An 18,451-nucleotide genomic window follows, 5' to 3' on the forward strand; every position below is an offset into this window, starting at 1 on the left:
CAGTCCTTCCCCACTTCAAGCCTCTGACCCGGGCCCAAGGCGTCGCCGCCTCGCCTTGCCACCTCCCCGCCTTGCCACCTCCGCACCTCTCCACCTTGTGGGACCTGGAGCTGCCGAGGGTAAGCCTCCGCGTGGGCGGGGCCTCCGCGTGGGCGGGGCCTGGTTCAGGTGGGCGAGGCCTGGCTCCAGTGAAACCTGCGCGGCCAGCCCCGGGAGTGTCTGCCTCGTGCCGCGCGCCCGGAGCCCGAGCGGGAGCCGGAGACTCGCCGCGTCTGTCCCATGGCCGGGTCCCCTCTCCGCGCCGCAGGTCGGCGACTGCAGCTGCCCCTGCTGTGCCTCCTCCTCCAGGGCGCCACCGCCATCCTCTTTGCGGTCTTTGTCCGCTACAACCACGAAACCGACGCTGCCCTCTGGCACTGGGGCAACCACAGTAACGCGGACAATGAATTTTACTTTCGCTACCCAAGTGAGTGCGGGTGAGGGCGCGCGGGGAGCAAAGACCCCAAGCTCCCCGGTGTCTTGGGAGGGAACACTTGGGTGCCCAGATCTACCACTAGGTAGGCAACCCTCTCGCTCTGAGATGAAGGTGCCCCAGATTTATAATAACACCCTTTCACTAGTGTCTGCCATGTTCCAGGTATTATGCTGAGGGCGGCACATGCGTTATCTCTTTTAGTCTATGAAGTAGAGGAAGATGGGGAAACTGAGGCCTGGAGCCGTTAAGTGGCTGGTTCGTGGTCATACTGTCAGAATTGAGAGAGCTGGAATTCAAACCCAGATCGGAAGCCCTAGCTTTAACTGCTCCCTTGTCCCGTCTCCCAGTTGGCCTAATTGGGCTTTGCTGGGCTGTTCCAGAGACTTCCGCTTTCCTGGGGCCTCTGCCCTGACCACAGGAAAGAGAATGCTTCTGGGCAGGGGAGATCGGGAGTGGGGTGCAGGACGCGGTAATGGCAGGTATTAGCTATGAAGGTATTAGCTATGAAGGCAGCGAAGACTAGTGGGGCTCAGACATTTCTTCCCCAGTCCCCCAAAGCTGGCCCTTCCAGAGTCAGAGAGACGATAATGCAACTACCTACCAGCCCACCACAGAGCAACCCCCAGCCCTGAGAAGGAGGCATGGCGGGTCCTCACCCATTTCATAGGGAGGAAGCTGAAGCTCAAAGGGGTTGTGACTTGCTCATGATCGCAAATCATGTTAGTGGCAGAGCTAGAACTAGGACTCAGGCATCCTAAGCTCCTGCACCACAGCTCACCTGCCTGCTAACAAGGCCCAGGAAGGGGAGGGTTAACTCCTGCCCCCTGCTGGGGACAGAGCCTCTCCCTCAAGATTGGGGGTCCAGCCTGGGATTCTGGGACCAAGGACACCAGATCTCCCAGACTTCATCCCAAATGCTTGGGCAGGTCTTCTCTAAGCCTCAGTTTCCCCCATCTGGGCAATGGGGAGAAGGATGCCTCAATTTGAAGGATATACATTCAAACAAGGTCCAGACTGTGAGAGTCTCCTATAAAAAATCTGAGGCTGTTATTACCCTACTTTCTGTGTGCAGAGCTGGTGGCAGGTTGTCCCCACCTGACCCTCTCCCAGCCCCAACTCCAACAAAATGAAGCTCACAATGCTGAGGATATAGAGGGTGAGGTGCAGGCTTGGACCTGGGCATGAAGCACCAGACCCCTAGCCATCCTAGGCAGAGGGGGCTACAGCTCCTCCCTCCCCATATTTCACCCCAGCCCTGGCTGGACGAGGTGGGCCGTGGAAGCTGGGATCAAAGCTAGAGCCACAGAGCAGGGATGGTAGACTCCTGGGGTCATGGATTTGTCCAGAGAGACAGGGAGTTGGCAGGAAACAGTCCACAGGATGAGAGAAGTAAGCTCTTGTCCAAGGGTCTGACCTGGCTGCCTGCTGTGAACCCCCATTTGCTTCTCCCATGGGCCTTACTCAAAGCCTCTGAGCCCCGCTTGTTTCACAGTCCTCCCTGAAACCTCCCAACCTCTCGCCCCTAGGCTGCAATGGTGGGCTCTCCTTGGACACGCAGCTTCTTGTCCCTGGATCGCAGTAGGAGGAATAGCAGTGGGAATCCTACCTCTTTTTCTGCCCTAGGTTTCTATCCCTGTGGACTTGGGACCCTGTTGTGGGGGAAGGTTGGGGAGGAGGGAGGTGTGAGGTCCCTGAAGCCTGGGGCTTTGATGAGCCAGGTCTTCACCTGTCCCTGTGTTCAGCGGAAGGGGTAAAGGCCAGAGGGGGGTGTAGCCACGGCCCTTTGATTTGGGAGATGAAAGGGAGTTCTGCAGCTGTCGTTGAGCTGTGGGACTGGCCAATGCCAAGGGCATGGCTGCTCTGAGGGTCTGTCTTTTATCTCTATGGGAAGGGCCCTCAAAGCCCATCTGGTCCACTCCTCTTGATGTGGAGAGAGCCAGAGAGGTCGTGTGACTGCCCAAGGTCACACAGCAAGTTAGCCAGGCGAGAACCAGGTCTCTTGACTCCTCTTCTGTGGCCTTTCCCCCACATTACAAGCCTCTTATCCCACGAGGCAAGTAATGGAAAATGAGAAAGAGAGAAAAGACTAGGGTTACAGGGGCCACAGAAGAAACATGAGAAAGGATTCCAAGAAAAAAATCTGGACAGGTCCTTTACTATACGCCTCCAAGCGTATTGCAGAGAGAGGGATTTAAGATAGATGGAATCAGGATTTTCTTGGAAGAGGTGGGGGAAGGGTGATGTGACTGGGACCAGAGTGGTTCGTGACCTCTTCTAGAAGACTGCTCCTCTGCCCTCTTAAAGGCGGGTTGGGGTAGAGTGTGGTGGGGGGACATAACTTCCCCAGCTCACCACTCTCTTTTCCCTGCTCCTCATATTTTATATCCCCACTTTACAGATGAGAAAACTGAGGCTCAGAGAGGTTAAGTGTTCCTTCAAGGTTACACAGTTAGAAATGGAGGAGCTGGAATGTAAATCCAGCTCTGTCAGATGCTAAAGCCCCAGCTTTAACTGTTCCGTTGTCCCACAGTCTTATCTGGTTGGGGAGTCATCTCATGGGGTTGGGGAGGGGCAGTAAGGGAAGGAGGGAAGGCAATAGATGGCTCTAGAGGGTTTTTATCTTCTCTCCAACCGAAGGTGCCTGGGTTTGGTGGGGGTGGGGCGGGATAGGAGGTAGGCTCCATCCTGCCCCCACAGGGATCCCCTGAAGGGAGTGTTGAGGGGTCATCTTAGCCATCCCGCTGCCTTCAGCTGGCATAGCCCCTTACCCACCACAGCCCACAGAGAGTGTCTGTGTGGAATGTTCCTCAGTGAAGGAGATTTCTTGATGTTTAGACTCCAGTTGAAAGGCCAAGGGATTGGGTTTTTTTTTTTTTAATTTTTTTATTGATGTCATAAGTTTATAATGTTGTGAAATTTTAGTTGTACATTATTGTGAATCACTGTATAAATTCATCCCATGCCCCCTTATGCCCTGCCCCCAACCCCCTTGCCACCGGTAACCACCAAACAGTTCTCTCTGTCCGTGTGTTAGTTTATCTTCCACTTATGGGTGAAATCATGTGGTGTTTGTGTCTTTCTCTGACTTTTTTCGCTTAGTATAATACCCTCCAGGTCCATCCATGTTGTTGCAAATGGCACAATTTTGTCTTTTTTATGGCTGAGTAGTATCCCATTGTGTGTGTGTGTGTGTGTGTGTGTATATATATATATATATATATATATACACACACACACCACATCTTCTTTATCCAATCATCAGTTGAGGGACACTTGGATTCTTTCCACGTCTTGGCTATAGTGAATGATGCTGCAATGAACATGGGGGTGCATAAGCCTCTTTGGATTGTTGATTTCAGGTTCTTTGGATAGATGCCCAGACATGGGATAGCTGGATCATAAGGTATTTCTATTTATAATTTTTTGAAGAATCTCCATACTGATTTCCATAAAGGCTGCGCCTGTTTGCATTCCTACTAGCAGTGAATTAGGGTTCCCATTTCTCCACAACCTCTCCGACATTTATTGTTTTTCATCTTGGTGAGTATAGCCATTCTAACACATGTAAGGTGATATCTTAGTGTAGTTTTGATTTGCATTTCCCTGATGATTAGTGACATTGAACATCTTTTCGTGTGCCTATTGGCCATCTGTATATCTTCCTTGGAAAGTTGTCTGTTCATAGCCTCTGCCCATTTTTTGATCAGGTTGTTGTTTTTTTGTTGATCGGTTGTGTGAGTTCTTTATATATTATGGAGATTAACCCCTTGTCTGATATATGATTTGCAAATATTTTCTCTCAGGTAGTGGGTTGGCTTTTCATTTTGATCCTGGTTTCATTTGCCTTGTAGAAGCTCTTTAATCTGAAGAAGTCACACTTGTTTATTTTTTCTTTTGTTTCCCTTGTCCAAGTAGATGTGGTATTCGAAAAGATCCTTTATGACAGATGACAAATAGTGTACTGCCTATATTTTCTTCCAGGAGTTTTATAGTTTCAGGTCTCACCTTCAGGTCTTTGATCCATTTTGAGTTAATTTTTGTGTATGGCGAAAGGAACTGGTCTACTTTCATTCTTTTGCATGTGGTTGTCCAGTTTTCCCAGCACCATCTATTGAAGAGACATTCCTTTCTCCATTGTATGTTCTTAGCTCCTTTGTCGAAGATTAGCTGTCTGTGGATGTGTAGTTTTATTTCTGGGCTTTCAATTCTGTTCCCTTGATCTATGTGTCTGTTTTTGTACCAGTACCGTGCTGTTTTGATTACTGTGGCTTTGTAGTGTATCTTGAAGTCAAGGATTGTGATGCTTCCAGCTTTGTTCTTTTTAATCAGGATTGCTTTAGCTATTCGGGGCCTTTTGTTGCCCCATATGAATGCTAGTATTCTTTGTTGTATTTCAGTGAAGAATATCATTGGGATTCTGATTGAGATTGCAATCTGTACAGATTGAATCTGTAGATTGCTTTAGGTAGTATGGACATTTTAACTATGTTTATTCTTCCAATCCATGTGCATGGGATGTTTTTCCATTTCTTTATGTCATCATCGATTTCTTTCAATAATGTCTTATAGTTTTCATTGTATAGGTCTTTCACCTCCTTGGTTAAATTTATTCCTAGATATTTTATTCTTTTTGTTGTGATTGTAAATGGGATTGTCTTTCTGAGTTCTCTTTCTGTTAGTTCGTTATTAGCATATAGAAATGCAACTGATTTTTTAAGTTGATTTTGTACCCTGCAACTTTGCTGTAGTTGTTGATTATTTCTAATAGTTTTCTAATGGATTCTTTAGGGTTTTCTATATATAAAATCATGTTGTCTGCAAACAGCGAGAGTTTCACTTCTTCCTTGCCTATTTGGATTCCTTTTATTCCTTTTTCTTGCCTAATTGCTCCGGCCAAAACCTCCAGTACTATGTTGAATAAGAGTGGCGAGAGTGGGCACCCTTGTCTTGTTCTTGTTCTCAGAGGAATGGCTTTCAGTTTTTCCCCGTTGAGTATGATGTTGGCTGTGGGTTTGTCATATATGGCCTCTATTATGTTGAGGTACCTTCCTTCTATACCCATTTTTTTTTTTTTTGGTGAGGAAGATCAGCCCTGAGCTAACATCCGATGCTGATCCTCCTCTTTTTTTTTTTGCTGAGGAAGACTGGCCCCGAGCTAACATCCGTGCCCATCCTCCTCTACTTTATATGGGACGCCGCCACAGCATGGCATGACATGTGGCACATCAGTCGCACCCAGGATCCGAACCCATGAACCATGGGCCACCAAAGTGGAGCATGAGCACTTAACCACTTGCGCCACAGGGCAGGCCCTCTATACCCGTTTTGTTGAGAGTTTTTATCATAAATTAATGTTGGATCTTGTCAAATGCCTTCTCTGCATCTAATGAGATGATCATGTGGTTTTTAAAATTCCTCGTTTTGTTAATGTGGTGTATTGCATTGATTGATTTGTGGATGTTGAACCATCCCTGTGTCTCTGGTCTAAATCCCACTTGATCGTGGTGTATGGTCTTTTTAATGTATTGCTGTATTCGGTTTGCCAATATTTTGTTGAGGATTTTTGCACCTATGTTCATCAGCGATATTGGCCTATAGTTTTCCTTCTTAGTATTGTCTTTGTCTGGCTTTGCTTTCAGGGTAATGTTGGCCTTGTAAAATGTGTTAGGAAGTGTTCCATCTTCCTCTATTTTTGGAACAGTTTGAGAAGGATAGGTATTAAATCTTTGAATGTTTGGTAAAATTCTCCAGAGAAGCCATCTGGTCCTGGACTTTTATTTTTTGGGAGGTTTTGGATTACTGTTTCAATCTCTTTACTTGTGATTGGTCTATTTAGATTCTCTATTTCTTCTTGGTTCAGTTTTGGGAGATTGTATGAGTCTAAGAATTTATCCATTTCTTCTAGATTGTCCAATTTGTTGGCATATAGTTTTTCATAGTATTCTCTTGTAATCCTTTGTATTTCTGTGGTATCTGCTGTAATTTCTTCTCTTTCATTTCTAATTTTATTGATTTGAGCCTTCTCTCTTTTTTTCTTAGTGAGTCTGGCTAATGGTTTGTCAATTTTATCTTCTCAAAGAACCAGCTGTTCGTTTCATTGATCCTTTCTATTGTTTTTTTGTTTGTTTGTTTGTTTGTTTCAATTTCATTTATTTCTGCTCTGATTTTTATTATTTCCCTTCTTCTGCTGACTTTGGGCTTTGTTCTTCTTTTTCTAATTCTGTTAGGCATACTTTAAGGTTGCTTATTTGGGATTTTTCTGGTTTGTTAAGGTGGGCCTGTATTGCTATGAGTTTCCCTCTCGGGACCGCTTTTGCTGCATCCCATATGAGTTGGCATGGTGTATTTTCATTTTCATTTGTCTCCAGATATTTTTTGATTTCTCCTTTAATTTCATCAATGATCCATTGGTTGTTCAGTAGCATGTTGTTTAGTCTCTACATCTTTGTCACTTTCCCAGTTTTTTTTTGTGAGGTTGATTTCTAGTTTCATAGCATTATGGTGAGAAAAGATGCTTGTTGTGATTTCAATCTTAAATTTATAGAGGCATGCCTGGTTTCCCAATGTATGGTCTATCCTTGAGAATGTTCCATGCATGCTTGAGAAGAATGTATAATCTGCTGTGTTTGGATGGAGTACTCTATGTATATCTATTAAGTTCATCTCATCTAGTTTTTCATTTAAGTCCACTATTTCCTTATTGACTTTCTGTCTGGATGATCTACCCATTGATGTAAGTGGGGTGTTAAGATCCCCTACTATTATTGTGTTGTTGTTAATATCTCCTTTTAGGTTTGTTAATAGTTGCTTTATGTGCTTTGGTGCTCCTGTGTTAGATGCATATATATTTATAAGTGATATGTCTTCTTGGTGGAGTGTCCCTTTTATCATTATATATTGTACCTCTTTCTCTCTCATTACCTGTTTTTTCTTGAGGTCCACTTTGTCTAATATAAGTATGGCAACACCTGCTTTTTTTTTGTTTGCCATTAGCTCGGAGTATCGTCTTCCATCCTTTCACTCTGAGCCTACGTTTGTCTTTAGAGTTGAGATGTGTTTCCTGGAGGCAGCATGTTGTTGGGTCTTGTTTTTTAATCCATCTCGCCACTCTGTGTCTTTTGATTGGAGAATTCAGTCCATTTACATTTAGAGTGATTATTGATGTATGAGGGCTTAATGTTGCTCTTTTATCGCTCATTTTCCAGTTCTTTTGCATTTCCTTTGTTTCTCGTCCTGTGTGTTTCGGACTGTCCATTCAGTTTGGTAGTCCTGTTTGGTGATTCTCTTATTTTTCTCTTTATTTATCGTATGTGACTCTGTTCTGATTGTTTAGTGGTTACCATGAGGTTTGTATAAAAAATCTCGTGGATGAAATAGTCCATTTTAAGGGACTAAGTTTTGGTTCCAAAGAAGTCCAGGGTGGGAGATGTAAATGTCATTGCCATTTACGACAAGTTCTGGAGCGGTTTCGGCATGTAATGGGCACAGAGCCCTGCAATGCCGCCCCTGTGTTACCTTGCTGTCCTTGGGCAGAAGAGCAGGCTTGGCATTGCCTTTACTGTTTGCACAAGGGGAAAAGAAGTCAGGCAGTGAGGCTTAAAAGAACTTAGGCCGCAGGCTGAGTTCTAAGTGATGCCTCTCCTTTTCTGTTGGTTTTTTTTTTTAAAAGAAAATAATTTTATTTAAATTTTTAGAAGGGCAGAGAGTGGAGGAAATTGAAGGCAGAAGGTAAGGAACTCATCTGATACCACTAGAAAGAGCATTGTAATAACAAGCTTCTAGAAAGAAGTAGAAAGAGGTGTGGTTTACAATCCAAGTGGAGTGTCATCTTTATTTTTCTTGATAGAATATTGTGGGGTTTGCAAATTAGTTAAGTACTGGCTGTTGGGGCCTCAGTTGCTAGAGTCACAGGAACATCTGATAATTTTGATCCTTTTTTGCTATTAATTACCTTCCAACAAGTCTCTCTAGTTTTGCAGAATGATTTCGATATTCTAATCCAAGTGAATGGTGTGAAGAACCAAAAATCAAACAAATAACAAGAGGAACTCATATGAAACCACAGCTATTTTCAATGACTCTAAATTGAAACCATCATTCACTCATTCTAGGTCAATAAAATGGCGATATCATAAGCTCCTTGTTGTCTTCCTCTCTGTAACATGGCCCTTAAACATATGCATGGACAACTGGAATCACAAGTCTGTGCTGGTGCAAGAAACAGCTCTTAAGCAAAGAAAATTAAAATGTTTTGAGAAATCCTCCATGGACTCTTCAGGATCAAATGCCCTGTCTGCAAAAAAAGAGTTAGTTATCTTTGGAGGAATTTTCTCTTGTGAATCTTTTTTTTTTTTTCTGTTGGGTTTTAAGATCTGGGAGGGAAGATACATCTGGGTGATTGGGGGAGTGGGTGAGGCTGGAGAAGTGGCACAGTGTTGGGGACATTTAGCGGGGCTGGTGGGCCTCCAGACCCTCACTCCTCTTGGCCACCGGGGCTGGCAGCTGAGCTGCAGGCCTCCTACTCTGGCACACACCCACCCCTCTGCTAGGGGCTTGCAAACGCATTTCCTGTCAGCCCGTAGACAGCACAAAAAAGCATAAAAGTTTGCTTTTTCTCAAAGTTATTGATTGCATTCTAAATTTGAATAATAAATTGTTGGCTTGTTGGTGCTTCTTCAGATTAAACCAAAAAGGTGACCATGATTTTTTTTTCTTTATGATCTGCCTCTTTCAGGTCATTTACAATAAAAATGTGTATAAGAAAAGAAAAGCAGAGACGCAGAACACAAATAATGGACTCTGTAAGAGCCTACGGTTGTTACAGTTGAGATTCCAGTGTAGCTCAGAGCTTCCAGGCAGCCAAGAGAAAAGGGAAATACGATCAGTTATGTGTTCTCATCAGAACCAAGGAAGCCTCACGTATGCAATTCTTTGGTTCTTTTCTTTAAATTGAATTATAATTGACATACAATACTATATTAGTTTCAGGTGTACAACCTAGTGACTCGATATCTTTATACATTATGATATGATCACCACAATAAGTCCAGGCACCGTCTGTCACCACACCAAGTTATTACAATATTACTGACTATATTCCCCATGCTGTACACCACATGCCCGTGACCCATTTGTTTCATAACTGGAAGTTTGTACCTCTTAATCTCTTTCCCCTATTCTTTGATACTTTGATGTCTGTCCTCCATGCTCCGTGAGGGCAGTGACGGTGGCTGCCCTGATGACAGCTGCATTCCCAGAGCCTGATGCACGAGTGCTAGTAAACATCTGTCACATGAATATGGGAAAGCAGACCGGTTCCTCAGGGGAAGTGACATTTCCTAGCACTAAGTTCCCAGAGAAATTTCTCATGGGAGAAAAGGGAAGTTTAGAGTCATGGTTGACTCTGTTTCTCAATAACTTATTTACAACAGATGCAGTAACAGCGCTTGTGATACAATTTCTCTAGTGTTTCTCAATTAAAGCCAAAGACATAGCCTGGCATCGCTGTATACGTGGACCCAAGATAGAGCAGACAGAACCAGATGCACTGGCTGAGCATCACACTAGCTGTGTTTCAAACCCTATTTACAAGTAGATAGGGGGAGGGGTACAGAACAAATTAATACTAAAGCAAATTATTTGTATTTATCTCGTTTTCAAGATTACTGTATATTATTTTTATTTGCTTAGTTTTATGCACAATGGTACAGAATAGAAAGCACTCAGAAAAGGCCCCAAATCTCCCTGCCCAGAAACCCCATTGACACTTAAAAAGATTCAAGTAATTCATCTGTAAAATTAAAATATTCAAACTATAGAAAAAAACTAAAGAGTAAAGTCCTCCTTCCCAGAGCCACCATATTCGTAACTCCAGGGGCATCATTTGCGTTGGAGTTGTGGGGCACAGCAGCCCTGCCTCCTTCAATTCTTTTTCCCTAAGGTAATGTCTGTTAACAATTTAAAGCTATTTTGTAAGTTATTTTTTAAAAATTTAAAATCCTCAAAATGGAGAAGTATAGATTCTGAGGGATGAGTATGAGGGATGGAGGTTAGACGTCAAGAAGGACTTTCCAGCAGAAAGGGAAAATTGGACAGAAGCCTGAAGGGGAAGAGAATTTTGAGCACAGAGGGGCAGGGACCGCAGCAGGAAGGAGCACAGGTTGGGCTTTTCACCAGTCAGTTGTAAGAGACCCAGGGATAGGGCAGAGAAGAGGGCAGAAGAAGGCTGTACTCCCTTGCTCTGACATGGGGACAGCTGGGATGGTCCAGTTCCCACTGCCCCAAGCTGGCCAGCTCTGCACAGGTTGCCAGGGCTGGGAGGCCCCGCCATTCCTGGGGAGTTTTATGGGCTTGGCTCCAGCCTCAAGGCAGCCCTGGCTGGTGAGAGTTGGGGGCACTGGCAGGGTGGCTGATTGGTTGATGGGCAGTGGCCAGAGCAGCCCCTGAATGCCCCCTGCAGGCTTCCAGGACGTGCAAGCCATGGTCTTTGTGGGCTTCGGTCTCCTCATGGCCTTCCTGCAGCGTTACGGCTTCAGCAGCGTGGGCTTCACCTTCCTCCTGGCCGCCTTTGCCCTGCAGTGGTCCACACTGGTGCAGGGCTTCTTCCACTCCTTCCACGGCGGCCACATCCATGTTGGCATCGAGAGGTGGGCAGCAGTGGCCTCCCCGGCTCCCCCCAGGACTACCTGGGAGGCCCCTGCCCAAGGGGCCCAGCTCAAGCCCTCAAGTCCGTCCAGTCTGCTCCCTGACCCAGGTTTTTACCCATCAATTGCCCTGCCTGTTCTCACTGCCTGATTTCTTCTCCCATCCTCGACCCACACAGTCAGCCACATCTCCCCGTTTCTTTAGGCCCCTTATTACCCAAGAGCTGTTGGGAGGATAGATAGCTTGGTGGAAAAGGGCTGGGTTCAAAGGAACCCTTTGTTCAAGATCTGGTTCTCCCGCCTGTCGTAGGTTTTGTTCCCCAAGTCACAGAACCTCCCTGAGACTTGGCTTCTAACGGGGAAGAGCTTAGACGTGTAGGCTCATTGCCTCCTCCCCGGCCGCCTCCCCCAAGGCTGCCCTTGTTTCTGGCCCGTCTCACCCTCCCCGTCCCAACCCCCCCAGCATGATCAACGCTGACTTCTGCGCTGCGGCTGTACTTATCTCCTTTGGCGCCATACTGGGCAAGACTGGGCCAGCTCAGCTGCTGCTCATGGCCCTTCTGGAGGTGGTGCTGTTTGGTGTCAACGAGTTTGTGCTCCTAAGTCTCCTGGGGGTGAGTCTGGATGGGGATGGGGTGAGGGGTGGGGGTGGCCAGGGCCAGGCCCTGAGCAGGGAGAGCATGGGGTGGGAGTGGGGCAGGGGGCTGGCCCTCCACCTCAGCTCCACCTCCCAGGTGAAGGATGCAGGAGGCTCCATGACTATCCACACTTTCGGTGCCTACTTTGGGCTGGTCCTGTCACGGGTCCTCTATAGGCCCCAGCTGGAGAAGAGCAAGCATCGCCAGGGCTCCGTCTACCATTCGGACCTCTTTGCCATGATTGGTGAGGCCTGCCGAGGTCGGGTGGGGTGGGGGGCCAGTTCCAGATGCCCCTGGTCTGGGCCACAGAGGGCCACCTGCAGGCAAGGTCTCAGGGTGCTGCCTATAGTCCTTGGAGTTCTGGCTAGGGACTCCCTTCCAATTTGGACTCCTGTGAGAGCCCTGGGATCTGTGCTCCTCATTTTCAATAGTTTAGTGACAGGTTCTTAGAACTCAGCCCTGGGGTTGAGTTCACAGGCCCCAAGACCCATTGCCAGGGGTCCTTTTAAATCAAGTCACCTGCACCAATCCCTGTTTAAAACCCTTCAGGCCCCACCCCACCACAACTTAGAAGCCAGACTCCTCAGCCTGGCACACCCGCCCCTGCAGAGTCTCGGCTGCCCCTTGGTCTCCTCCTTCCTCCCCACTCACACTCCCCTCACACTCCGCTCCAGCCAGACTCAGCTTCTCTCCATCTCTTACCTCCAGGCCTTTGCCCCTGGTTCTGCCTCCCACCTCCTAAGGACGCTTCCTCCCAGGCGATTTCCCAGAAGCCCCTGCACTATCAGCAGGGAGAGGAGAGGTCGTGGGTCACCCCTGGGAGCTGTGGGGTCTGACCTGCAAGCACCATCACCGCTCCCCGTTTCTTCACCGCTCCCCGTTTCTTCTTTTTTTTTTTTATGTGAGGAAGACCAGCCCTGAGCTAACATCCAATGCCAATCCTCCTCTTTTTTGCTGAGGAAGATTGGCCCTGGGCTAACATCTGTGCCCATCTTCCTCTACTTTATATGGGACGCCGCCACAGCATGGCTTAACAAGCGGTGCGTCAGGGCGCGCCCAGGATCCGAACCCGGGCCGCCAGCAGCGGAGTGCGTGCATTTAACCGCTTGTGCCACCGGGGCGGCCCTCCCTGTTTTTTCTAAGCACCTACCTCCACCTTGGCCTCTGCTCCTCTCTGCCTTCACGGACGAGTCAGGAAAGGAAATCAATATTTTATTTTTTCGTTGACGGTACTCAATAGTGAGTGAAGTGCCTATTCTTACATGAAAAAGAGGCTGGTTTTGTATTTCTTGCTCACCTCAGGGTTTGTTGGGAAATAGATCACATGGAACTTTGTTGGCAGAGGCCTTGTTGCCCTTTGTGACACAGATAAGTTTGGCTTGAAATCCAAAAGCTTCCCCAAGATTTCCATGCTTTCCCAGGAGGCTTCCATTCACATACCTTCTCTCTCCCCGGCTCCCTCCAGACAGGAAACCGGGCCTCTCCCTTGATCTCTCCCCAAAGGACGCATGTGTGAGTGCAGTCGATTCTCCTGCAGACTGTGGGGTGCAGGGAGAAGCTACATCGCACACCCAGGACCACTCAGGACTCAGGGGCTGCCGCTCAAGCCTCCTTGCCATGCTAGCCCTACCCGACAGGGTCCCCAGCCTGGCCCTCATGTTGTGTCTTGGCTCCTCCTCCCTCTCCCTCAGGGCTGACCTGGGCACGTCACAGGGGCAGGCAGGGCAGATGGAGCTTCCAGTCCTTACCCCAAAATGTGCAGGCCTAGCCCATCCAGGGCTCAGCAAACAGAGGCCTCTCCTGCACATTGCAGGGTCTACCCTCTCTAGGAGGCGGTTGAGGTTATAAAACAAGTTATTTCCTGATGTGGATCAAGCACCCAGCTTAGTGCCTGGACACACGGTGCCTTTGTCTTTTTTTCTTTTCTTTTCTGATGCTTAATAAAAATCTCAGTGCTCTGTGGTGCCAGTGCCCTTCCAAAACTCCCGTTTGTTGAGCAATTAGTACCTCTAGGCCATGGGCTGTGCACTTCATATGCATCACCTCACTGAGCCCTCACTGTATGAGGTAGGTATTGTTACCCCCACTTTACAGATGAGAAAACTGAGGCTGCTGAGAGGTGACTTGCCTGCAGTTACAGAGCTTATACCTCGTGGGGGAGGCACTTACTTCCTCTCACTCTGCCTGCCTGCCTACCATTTAGGGACCATCTTCCTGTGGATCTTCTGGCCTAGTTTCAACTCTGCACCCACTACGCTGGGGGACGGACAGCAACGGACAGCCCTCAACACGTACTACTCCCTGACTGCCAGCACCCTCAGCACCTTCGCTTTGTCAGCGCTTGTCGGGGGGGATGGGCGGCTGGACATGGTATGGGGAGGAGGCTTGGGAGAGGCAGAGGGATGGATGGGAGGGGGAGGAGAGGTCTGAGACCCTGTAAGGCCGATTCTGCAGGGAATAGGTAAGGGCACAGGTGCAGGGGGCTCCATCTGCACTGGACGTAGTGGGGTCAGAGCATGAGGAGATAATATGATAGCAGGGGAGTTAGAGGTTAGATGGTGGAGGGACTTCCAGAAGCAGTAGGTACCACTGTGGTGGCCGGGGTTGTGTTGGGTGTGGGTGTGACAATCTGAAAGGGCCTCCAACGCTTTGCTTTTCTGTGCACCCTTAGGTCCACATCCAGAATGCAGCACTGGCTGGAGGGGTTGTGGTGGGGACATCAGCTGAAATGATGCTGACACCCTTTGGGGCTTTGGTAGCTGGCTTCCTGGCTGGGACTGTCTCCACGCTGGGGTACAAGTTCTTCACGGTACAGATGCCTCTTGGGCCCTGGGCAGAACAGGGAGTCTTCAGCACCGTCCCTCCCAGCCCTCCAATAGGCCCAGAGTGGGAGGGGCACATGAGACTCATTATTGGTGTCCTGTCCTCCAGCCCACCCTTGAGTCAAAATTCAAAGTCCAAGACACATGTGGAGTCCACAACCTCCATGGGATGCCTGGGGTCCTGGGAGCCCTCCTGGGGGTCCTTGTGGCTGGGCTGGCCACCCATGAGGCTTACGGAGATGGGTGAGTCCCCCCGGACCCTGATCCACACTGGAGTCACTATCCCCCTGGAATGACCTCCCTCACTCTTCCTCCCTCTGTGGACCAACAAAAAAAGGCAGCGTCTATTTTCATTCACTGATTCATTCCTCCATATTCTGGGAGCTGAAGAAACTGGAGTGAACAAGACCAACCCGGGGACTGCCTTCCCGATCCTCAGTCCAGTGCAGCAGGTTATTGAACAAATGATTTCATGGTGGTGTTACGAAAGGGTCAGTAAAAGATGATGACCCTTAGGACTGATTTTCGCAGATCATGACTCAGAGAAGGCAGGCAAAAGTGACCCTCAAACTGAGTCTTGAAAGGTGTGTGGGTGTCTGCTGGCACAGCAGGGTGGGAGGGTGTTCCGGGCTGTGGGCCTGCTGGAGCAAAGGCCCGGAGGCGAGGCTCAGCCTGGCGAGCTCCCTTGAGGCCCTTTTGGCTGCTGCATGATGCAGTGCAATGCACTGATGCACTGATAGACTGCCCAGCCCTGCCTCCTGCTCCGTCCCTGTCTCCCCACGACCTCCTCTCCCTGCAGCTTAGAGAGCGTGTTTCCGCTCGTAGCCGAGGGCCAGCGCAGTGCCACGTCTCAGGCCGTGTATCAGCTCTTTGGGCTGTTTGTCACACTGACATTTGCCTCTGTGGGCGGGGGCCTTGGAGGTGAGTGACCTTGGCTGGGGGTGGGGGGCTGGCAGGAGCTCCAGAGAGGGCAGAAGACAGAGGAGGGGTTCTCCGGAGGAAGGGCCATTGGATCCCATCCCCCGGACACTCATTTACTCACAGATATTTAGTGAGTGCCTACTTTGTGCCAGGTGTGGGGTGGGGTTGTAGAGTTCAGGGGTAACCTCCCCAGGTGAGGAGGAGCAGGTCGGTGCTTGCTCCCTCCTGGCACCAAGGCAAGATGGGGACCTGGCTTGGGCCTGAGTTGGGTCCCTTTCCTCCTGTTCTGTGGCTTCCCTGTGCTGCTCCCTCTACCCACTAGAGGGCAGCCCAACCTCAGGCTGAAGCCCTGAAGGGGCAGGGGCGGGGCAGGGAGGGAAGGGGCCAGCCCGGTTCACATGAGATTGGAGCGCAAAAACCTTGCACAGAGAAAGACTGCCGACTGATGCTGGGTCAGGCAATTCTTCCTGATGTCCGGCTTTAATCCTTTTGGCCTTTAAAATAAAACCTATGATTCAGTATCCCCACCCTCCTGCTCTCACCTCAGGATTTTCATTCTCAAACAAGGTTCAATTCATTCATTCATTTAATTACTTATTAATTCAATAAACACTTTCTGCACCCCTCCTGGAGGGGAGGCCGCAGAAAGCTCAGCAGCTGTGGTTCATGACAGAATCACGATTTCGTCTATTACCAGCTGTGCAAACTTGAGTAAGTTACTTAACTTCTCTGAGCCTTGGTTTCCTTCTCTGTAATATAGGGATCTTATTCACTGGTAGGGTTGCTGTGATTGCTCAGGAGGGCAGTGCTTGTCAAGCACTTTGCACAGGGCCTAGCATGTAGTAGGTGCTCGACAAATATAGCTGTGATTGGCCTGTGCCAGGTGTCACATTGACCTCGTACCTCCCAGCCCCTCTGTGCCCTGTGGCACTGGGCGGCAACCTCCCCATGGGGGCAGCAAAAAGCGTCACACATCCTTCCCTACCACCACCAGGGCTCCTGCTGAGGCTGCCCTTCCTGGGCTCCCTCCCAGACTCTCAGTGCTACGAGGACCAGATTTACTGGGAGGTGAGACATAGCTGCAGCCCTTCAGGCCCATAGGACCCGCTCACCCTCCAACCCTCCCTTCTCTCCTGTGATCCACCTCCTATGAGCCAACCTGCCTCTTTGCTTCCTTGCCTGCTCGTTCTCCTCTGGGGTACACCCCTGAGCTGTGGTCTCCAGCCCCCTGGAGCTGCCCCTTCACCTGCTCCCTCACCCCTGCCCTCCAGGTGCCTGGGGAGCATGAGGAAGAAGCCCAAGGACCTCTGAGGGTGGAGGAACGAGACACTCAGGCCTAACTTGCTTCCAGCCCTTGAGAGGACACTCTCCTTTTAGAAGATGATGACTGGCTACCCTTGGGAAGTTCTTCTTTTCTAGCTCGCATCCCTCCTGCTGCAAGAAGGAAGTCATGAACCGGAAGGAGCCTCCTTTCCATAGGCAGCGTTGTGGGAGGGCAGTAGATGGCCGGCTGGGGAGCGGGTGGAGAAGCCGGTGGACTGTAACTGGCTGTGGTGGGGGAGAACCTCACAGCAGCCCCACCCCACCACCCCATGGCCTGCAAGTGAGGCACCCGAGTGACTGCTGATCCGCTGGTCCAGCGTTGCACAGTTCCGGTGAAGTCTGAGCCAGGGCCTGGCTCTCAGAGGGTGATAAACTCCACCTTCACCACAGACTCTGACCCCTTTTTTTGTGCACTGGGAATTTGGGAAGTTCGTCACCCTCTAACTCACAATGTTAGAACCTTGGGGTGGGAAAGGACCTTAGTGGTGACAACATCTGGCCTCCCTGTGTCCATGGAACTCCCTCTAGGATACCGTGTTCTACTAGATGGGTACCCAGCCTGGGCTTGCCTGTCTCCAGAGACAGGGAGCTCATTCTTTCCCAGAAAGTCTGTGTCTGTTATAGGACAGCTCGGGCTGCTGGAGAGTTCTTTCTATTCCAGAATGGCTGCCACTCCGACCCTCAGCTTGGGTGGCCTCTGAGCAGAGTAGGAAGAGGGCCCCTGCAGGGCCTAAGAGGGGCATAAAGAGTTCTTTGCCATTAACTCCTCAAAAGCTGGAAGCAGCCAGCACCCAGGCACCACCTTATATCCCTGTCCCGGGTCTGAGGAGTGGGGAGTAGGAAGGGCAGATGGGTGTTGCCGCCGAGAATGGGGAAGGCAGGCCCAGGGTCTCCGTTGGCCTGAAGTCATTTGACCACCAGAGGGTGCTCCAGATCCAGCAGAGGAAGGTGCGGCCTTCATGCCCCTCCATCCTCTGCCAAGAGTGGAAGTCCTTCCTACAGCCTAACAGCCTTCACCTCTGGTCCTCACCATTCATGCCACAAGACTTTTTTGAACTCCTAGCCCCCACTACGTGTCAGGCAGGTGCTAGGGCTTTCAGATTTCTCATCCAACAGAGAATCCATCCCTCCAGAAGACCAAGCTCCTTTCCCAACCCTGAGGTACTGGGGCCCCCCCTGCCCTCCCTGCCCTTCTCCCAGGCTTCTGGCAGGAGGTGAGCATGGCTACAGACCTCTCCCTCAACACCAAGACCCATTCAGACCTAGGAACCCGAGGAGGAAGTGGAGGGGTTTCTGGGGCCTGGCCCTGGGACAGGGGCAAAAGATGCCCTCATCAAGCTCTATCCTCACTGTAGTTGGAGGGACCAAGTTTGGCTGGGGAAAGAGGCCAAGTGCAGAGCTGAGGAGAAGGGGAGGAAGGAGAAGAACAAGGAGGGCGATTGAGGGACAAGCGCCCCATGGGAACCATCCCTGCCCACGTGGCCCAACCATGCTCCCACCCCTTCAGCTCCCCTCCTTCCTCTGCAGCCTCCCCTGCCCACTGCTGGCTGGGACAGGTATGTCGAAGGGAGATCTCTGTGCTGAGGCAGAAGGATAACTGCTGACATTGCAAGAAGGTTCCCTGTCCTG

General features: G+C 49.6%; 1 protein-coding gene across 1 annotated transcript; it reads left to right on the forward strand.

Annotated features, from left to right (window-relative positions):
• The first annotated feature begins 279 nt into the window (after positions 1–279).
• On the forward strand, positions 280–17,202 carry RHBG (Rh family B glycoprotein). The gene is made up of 10 exons (XM_058539454.1): positions 280–466; positions 10,935–11,121; positions 11,582–11,732; positions 11,853–12,000; positions 13,960–14,126; positions 14,428–14,565; positions 14,688–14,821; positions 15,378–15,499; positions 16,494–16,567; positions 16,771–17,202. Exons 1-10 carry the CDS (start codon positions 280–282, stop codon positions 16,837–16,839), a joined length of 1,377 nt encoding a protein of 458 aa, XP_058395437.1. The 3' UTR covers positions 16,840–17,202.
• The last annotated feature ends 1,249 nt before the right edge of the window (positions 17,203–18,451 follow it).

The sequence above is a fragment of the Diceros bicornis genome, chromosome 4 (genome assembly GCF_020826845.1).
Source record: "Diceros bicornis minor isolate mBicDic1 chromosome 4, mDicBic1.mat.cur, whole genome shotgun sequence".
Classification (NCBI taxonomy): Eukaryota; Metazoa; Chordata; class Mammalia; order Perissodactyla; family Rhinocerotidae; genus Diceros; species Diceros bicornis.